Raw genomic sequence first — 7,858 nt, forward strand, 5'->3', positions numbered from 1 at the left:
ATCTGGGTAGGGTTTGAAAAAGACGTTTTATATCATCTAATGTCTTAATTATAATACCATTATATTCAATCGCTTTGGGTTCTATACGAGGGGTGGGTTCTATAACGAGTCTCTTTTTAATATCTTCTTGACTTTTTAATATGGGTTGAAATAGAGTCTGTAGATTTTCCGTTAATCCGAGTTGTTGCAATCTGTTATTTTCAACTTGGGTCTTTATTTTATTCTTAGCTTTGATATATTCTCTATTTCTTTTTAAAAAATTATTCCAATCCGTCATTTTTAAAAAAATAAAATTAACATATATCGATCATAACTCTTTCTCCCGCAGGTTTTCTAGTATTTACAAATACATATCCATGATCATCTGGGTTTCTCCATTGAGCTTTACAAACCTTTTTAAATGTATCTCTATCCATTCCGTGATTTATAGACTGAATGATTTGAGATAAATCTTTATCGTTTAATTCAAATAATAAAAAAAAATTTGCATTTTTTATAATGAACATAGAATCCATCCCGTAAAAAGATTTGGATTGGTATATGCAGTGACAGTTGTGATGTCTTCCTTTGGTGAAGAATTCTTGTTGAACAGTTTGATTTCTTTGCGCTACGCAGTCCTCAAACAATATTAAGTTCTTTCGATTGCTATCAATATTAGACAAGCCTAGATCATTAACATTTTTCGTAAGAAAAACTTTTATATCAGTTGGATTGAAAGATGGATTCTTTGATTTAATGAAGTTTTCTATGATATCTTTTATTTCCACGTCTTTCTTTGGTAAATATTCTAAAGCTTTGAGGAATTGATAATACGATTGCTCTGGTGTTGTTGTGTAGATATACAGAGAATCGAAATCTAAAAGGTTTGGTGTTGTCAACATGTTAAAAGTGAGATGAGTTTTCCCAGAACCTGAACTACCGCAAATGCTCATGAGCATTGGGTTACTAGGAAATATGTCCGAATGTTTGAATTTCTTGCCCATTTTTATTTATTACATTTTCGTACTAAAAATCACTCCGTTGCCTTCATACTTTGAAAGGAAGATTCCCTCACCCGAACGTATGTTTTTTAAAAATATGGCGTTGCCCTTGTGTTTGACCTTCATTTCTTTGGTGTCGATTTTATCTATTAATTTGCTTAATCCCTCTTTAACGGTTTTCTTGGTTTCTTCGCCAAATCTTTGTCCGAATTCTTTAACCGTCCCTAATATATCTCCTACTCCCGAACCTCCTCGTGCTTCTCTTTCCATTGCCAAATTGTTTCTACGCGCTTCGGCGTTTGCAGCGGCTTCAGCTTTCTTATCGTTGACAGCTTTGGCTATCCCAGCAGCTCCACCAGCAGTTGCATCAGCTGCAGCTAAACCAGGAAAGATTAAAGGTAAGAAAGGTAAAAATCCACCTTTTTTAGTTAAATTCTCATCAATTCATTCCAAGTCTATATCGTCTCTGACTTTGCAATGTTTGTATTTATCGATAATCTTTTGGGTTCTGTGCACTTTTTTACCGTTGTAAGTTATTAGAGTCGGCGAATTCGTTTCCATAGCTTCTATTATTTTCATAACTAAAGTTTCTGGTTTCATTTTTAAAGGGTGTTTTTTTATTCAATTCTTATCATTCTTCTATCTGATATTTTAATCAAATGTTTTGCTTCTTCCAGCAATAAACAGTAGCCGGTCACATCTCCTTGTGTTTTATCGATGTGAATATTTATGTTTACCCCTGTTTTGAAAAGATCTTCTTGATGAGCTGACAGATCGAAACAAAAGATTGGATGATTGAGTGAAAAATCTGTGTATTCAAACTGAGGCGTATTTCCAAACAATTCGCACATGTTTTTATAGTTTCTGTACAATTCGTTGTAATCTTTTTTGGAAGGATCAATTGTCAAAGGTTGATTGGGATAATTATCGTTGTTCAATCTGACTTGAACTTTGCGAATGATGGGATCTTGAGTATGGTTCAATGCCTCTCTGAAAATGTTGTTGTTGTTTGTCTGAGAGTCTGGCAAGTTTTTGAAACCGACCATTAGATATCTCGCTGGTTTGACGGTGTTGGTGATTGGCCACGTGGTGGATTCTCCTGTTAAAGTCATGCTACCTTCTGTGTTACGACGAAGAAAAGCAATTTCGATGTCTTTGGTTAAAGAGTTGAATATTCTCGTTTCCACTTCTACGGAAGGAGTGATTACCGGTATGTAAAGTTGGATATTCGTTATTTCCAATTTTGCGTTGTTTTCACCAAAGAATATCTTGTTGTCGTTGATTTCTCTTTGCAAGTGAATTTTATACGGCAAACCTATGGAAACCTTTCTGTGTTCCAAGAGACCAAATAAAGGATACAACTTCCAATTTACGTAATTGACCCATCTGTTGTTCTCGACAACATTGTTGAAGCGCTCGTTTTTCAAATCCGTGATTTACTCCGCGAGTCACTCTTTCCAGTGTGTTTCTAGCAACTACCCTTATCCTATCAAGGTCTGTGTCATTTGCTACAGTTCTGACCGGTTCTTTTAAAACTTCTCCGTCACCGACATCGGGAATCCATCCCGAAACTGAATCGTAGTTTTTAGGATACAGAACCGTTTTCAACATTGTGTCAAACTCGCCGGGGTGTTTTATGGTCTCTATCGGATATGAACCAGCTTCCAAAACCATTTCGCTGAATAAAGACGGAAAGAAGTTGTTTTCTAAAGTCGTGTTGGTTTGTGGAATTCGATTCTGAGCGGCGTCTTTGATTTTGAAATCGCATCGGAAATGGGCATCGGAAAGCAGCAACCAATTGGACAACGAATTAATTTCAAAGGTAACTCTTCCTCCGTCGTTTATTTGGGTCTTTGTCCCTACCGATGGTGAGATGATTACGTAATCCTCTTTCTTCTTGTTGAGCGAATATTGAATCGGATCATACAATTGAAAGATTGGATCCAATCTCTAATTTTTGCTTGCCATTTTTATCCAATGATTTTAAACCCTTTTCCTTGTTTTTCTAGAGCTTGTCGTTCTAGTCTCTTGTTTCTTAGTTCTCTTATTAGCTGCAGTTCTTTAAGTTCGTCAGATTTTTTCACTGCATCGCTAATATTTACTCCTGCTTTTGCCACAGATCCAAGACCTTGCGCTTCTGAGGAAATGAGGGATTTGTTGTTTGAGACAAAATTGGCAACTTTGGGGATGAGAGATGTCAGCGCAGAGAAGAAACCGTCGCCTTCGAATTTTTTTTTTCGTGTTTTAAAATTAAAGAAATCTTTAATGCGGTTATTTTATACTGTATTATTATTTAGTGATTCTTGTCTGTGGTTTTGGGTAATTTATATGGAGTCTGTTATAATACAGTTTGGGGAGTCTGTTATAATATATTTTTTTAACAGTTTGAAGAAGTCTGTTATAATACATTTTAACAGTTTGAGGAAGTCTGTTATAATACATTTTAACAGTTGTGTCTTTTCGGATATGACGCATTGAAAAAGTTGCGCATGCGCAGAAGTGAAATGCGTCATATCCGAAAAGACATATACCTCCCATCTCAAAAACCGGATCAAACTGGATGCGCTATATCAGAAAACTCATATACTACTAGCCTCTGATTGATATTTTGACAGTTGTCAGCTGTAATAGAGTCACACTGTTAAATGGGGATTTTCTACACCTCCAAAGATGCGTTTTCTCTTTCATAATATTGATTTACATTTAAGATGATTGTAAATTAGTGTTCGGCATCACCGTAACTTTCGTTTAGTTAGTATCACGTGACCCTGTAACCTTTGAACATTTGGCTGCGCAAGTAGTTTTAAATGGCCGATGCTAGATTAGTTTCGCCTTAAAAAAAACTTTGATGGAACATGACATAAATGGTGTAGGGAAAAATTAAGGTATGACTGAACTTCAAAAATACTCGTCTTTCCAAATATACCTGAGTTTTGAAGATCTATAATTGGGTTAAAAACACCGGCACCTGCGGAGATGCAGAATGTCTCCATTTAACAGGGCCTATTTTTTCTGTCTCTACACCAGTTCAAATCTGTCCAAATAGCTATCAGAGGCTATTATAGAGATGAAATGAATGCAGTTTTACTTCCTATTTATCTGCACCAAGAGGCTGTTATAGAAACAGATGTTTCGGTCTATGTAACCCCATACGATATCATTTGTTGTATTGGGAACAGCAATCTTTTTATGATTTATGATAGTTTGTCTTGAAATTGAGTTTTAATACTGTTTTATTACTTGTAAATTGACATAATTTGTTAGTTTGAAAGTCTGAAGCTGAGTTGTTTTTTCTGTTATAAGTCAAAGAAATCGAAAATGTTAACTATTAAATAAGGATATCATTAGAAATGTTTGTAGCTCGGTCAAGATGTGAAATACTCCAAAGCAAGTTGTTTGTTTTATGCATTCCTGGCCATATTACGATTAGCCATTTTCTGTGGATCATCTTTCAAGAATCAATCACACGTAGGCTACATGTTCAGGTAACTAACAAATTACAGGATATATTCACGACTACAGCCATAAATTCTTCTTATGCCACTTTCAATCTTCACCCTGTTACGATCATTCTTCCTAGGTAATTTTTTCAATACAAGGTATTTAGGGATATCCAGACAGGATTTTTAACGTAACCGTCAACATAGTTTTGAGGAGCATTAATTCGTATTGACTTCGTATTTAAGAGGATTTTAAGAATCCCTGCTATAGGCTTAGTGGAAATCAACAGAAACACGCAACTAAGATTAGTGATTTAATCATATATAACAGTAGAATCCTGTCTCGCATTTAATTTAATGACATCTGAAAGAGGATAGTCTAAAAGTACTAGTTAAGTAATAGTATGTGTCTGTCACACTAAGTCTCCAAATGCCTTGGTTATAGCGTACATTTACATGCATCAGATTTACTATTAAAGAGGGGCACGCCATTCTTCTTTCAGCGCCAAAAATGGGTGAAGTTCTGAAATTAAATATCTAAATAACCAAATTCTCAAAGGTACTCGTAAAAACACAAAGTGTGGATTATGTCCCCTTTGAAGTTAATACCTGTTTGTGTCAAAACAAGAAGTATTCATAATCATAAACTTTTCAACACTTTTGTCTCGGTAACAAAAATTTCAAGCATCTCCGAAATCGGTAGGAATCAACCTTTTACATACGCACACGCCAAATTTGAAAAGAAATCTGTAGTAACCACAGAATCCTACTAAAAACATGAGGCTAGATTTTTTCATGCAAAATGAAATTCTGTAAATTTATTTAATTTTTTTTTATCATCACCAATTTCACAACATTAAAAAATAATGAAACAATATTACCTTCATATTCTCACCATTCTTCGGTAGCTACAATATTGTATTTATATTATATTTATCAGCTACAGTCATATAGCACTCTATCTCGCAGGGACGAAGTGTTGGATAGTGTAAGATTCTAATAAGACTCATTTCACTTCGATAACATACATATGTTTTAGATGTATTAGACTAACTTTGACAAGGGATAGACAATGCTCGTTTAAATTCTATGTATTTGTTTACATTTATTATGTCAGTGTTATATTTTGTGACTTCGGATCATTTATTTGATTGCAAAGTTTTTACAGCGTTAGGTGTGGTTTAAATAATCAAATTAATAATGTCACGATTAACTTCCAACAAAATCTGAGGCAGGGATATGAATAGATTTCTCTACTAAATGTTTCCAATGTAACTTATAACTATATTCCATACACAGCATATAAGCTTCTTTTTTGCCAGGACTTTCACATCTCCGACTTTTCTTTTTCTCTTTAGGTTTCTTGATATAGGTTAATGTTCGGATGGAATTTGTGGTTAAGAGATATAAGATTATGTACAAGGGCTGGGTGAAATGCAGCTGATGTGATGTTGTAATATTGCAATATTGTAAATTGGGCCACTTAAATTGTCCATCGTAAAATATTGGACACAAGTTTGCGAAGTTGTAAAAGAGTGTTAATGTATGTTATCGTGATCATTGTGTTGTTATATTCAAGATAAAAAAAACTCAGATTTATATTAAGATAACTACGATGATGAATGTTCAGCAACGGTGACAGTCTTTTCCAGACGTTTATATCATAAAATATGCATACATGTATATTACAGTGAGGATATAAGAGACGAGGAAGATATGTGTGAGACACGAAGATCTACAACCGGTAAAATGTGATTTGAGTGTCACCGGTGTTCGCCAGACATCAAATCGAATTCTATAATTCAATATAATTGATCTGTTAGTAAAACTGACCTCCTTTATTTGTCCCCGGGGCATTTGATAAATCGTAACAACATATTCCTAGTTGATTTCTTTATTGAACTGGTCTTGTATATATCCTGTCTTTGATGACATTTTAAGGGTATACTGTCACCTAAATTTCCCTTTCATTAGTAATGAGACATTAAACTAATACGAAGTTAATTTGGAGTGGAAACACCATTAGTAGACTATGACGTTTTACCAGTTTATTTCGTTAATCCCCAATAAAATCCGCCGTTTTGATGCTACATCTTGATACACTGTTGACTGTAGACAATAATTATGAAAGATTTGTACACATGCTAGTACAAAATACATGTACCATCACTATTTGCACATGGTCCAAATACTTATCGTATATGTCTGATGGGCTGGAATCAGGACACTTGTTGTCTAGAAGATAACGACTTAATCACGAGAAAGGCGTTTGCAAGTTTGCAAAACGATACAGGTGATGCGTTTCCTCCACTCTCCCAATTAAGTCAATATCGATTTTGAATATCGTATATTTTCACCAAAAAAAGAAACAAAGAATAAAACAACAACTTACAAATAAGATACTTTGTTGAGAATGTGTTTTTGAATATAAAAACATCACATCAAAGATTGCAACCCGTACCATGAACATGGATCGGATGGGAAAATCTGTAAAAACTAAACCCTAGAAACGAAATTATATCATCAAAAGATCCACTCCGTTATATGGCTTTATTAGTTTTTAAGTCGTATTTTCCGTTAATAAATCGTTTTTGTGCCAATCATGGGCATTTATATTACTTCATTCTTTAAAATAATATTTATAGGGATTGTAAAGAGGATTTCTAAGTTGTTTATGCTTATCGGGGACGAGGATAGCATCAATTAGCACCATTCCAATTTTCAATCAGACGTCTGTGATCCTGCAATTCCACTAAAACTAAGTGTTTTATGACGCAACCACAGCAAAATTTGCTTGAATCACATAAGACATCTGACATCATAAAACACTTTAAGTAGAATTGCTAGAACCAGAAACGTCTGAAAATTTGAATGGCGCAAAGAAAACCTGTTTACAATCCCATGCCATTGAATACCCCATGGTAACTGAGAGACAACTTAACACAATTGCATCGAAATGAGTTAATTGTCATTCAGGGGCTGGGCCACAAAGCTTGTACATAGTGGTATTAGCGGACGCTACCACTTCTTCAGTCATTTTAAAAGACTATAACAGAACAGATTATACAACATGATTGAATACAAGATTAAATATAAATTGGGTCAAAATAACTTGTTACATGTTTCTTACCCCATCTTGCTCAATAAGTCTGTCTGATTCGTTTGAATTACTCCATACTACGGAGCCCCTAAGGCGCAATTGTAAACATATTTATTTATTATTTCGATTAAACGAATTAATTATTTCGTTTAAACGAATTAGGTTAATTATTTCGTTTAAACGAAATAGACGAAAAAATTAATTCGTTTAAACGAAATAAACATAGTGTATTTCGTTAAAACGAAATAATTATTTCGTTTTAAAGAAATAATAATTTATTTCCCTTAAACGAAATAACATTTCGTTGTAACGAAATAATTAATTCGTTTAAACGAAGT

General features: G+C 34.2%; 2 protein-coding genes across 2 annotated transcripts; both read right to left on the reverse strand.

Annotated features, from left to right (window-relative positions):
- Nucleotides 1–293: 293 nt before the first annotated feature.
- On the reverse strand, nt 294–1,580 carry LOTGIDRAFT_153909 (hypothetical protein; the record flags this gene model as incomplete). Its single annotated transcript, XM_009059905.1, has 3 exons — nt 294–431; nt 1,101–1,357; nt 1,505–1,580. The coding sequence occupies 3 exons, from the start codon at nt 1,578–1,580 to the stop codon at nt 294–296; spliced, it is 471 nt and encodes a 156-aa protein (XP_009058153.1).
- Nucleotides 1,581–2,282: 702 nt separating this feature from the next.
- Nucleotides 2,283–2,654, reverse strand: LOTGIDRAFT_153910 (hypothetical protein; the record flags this gene model as incomplete). Its single annotated transcript, XM_009059906.1, has 1 exon — nt 2,283–2,654. The coding sequence occupies one exon, from the start codon at nt 2,652–2,654 to the stop codon at nt 2,283–2,285; it is 372 nt and encodes a 123-aa protein (XP_009058154.1).
- Between the last annotated feature and the right edge of the window lie 5,204 nt (nt 2,655–7,858).

The sequence above is a fragment of the Lottia gigantea genome (genome assembly GCF_000327385.1).
Source record: "Lottia gigantea unplaced genomic scaffold LOTGIsca_4, whole genome shotgun sequence".
NCBI classification, from domain to species: Eukaryota; Metazoa; Mollusca; class Gastropoda; family Lottiidae; genus Lottia; species Lottia gigantea.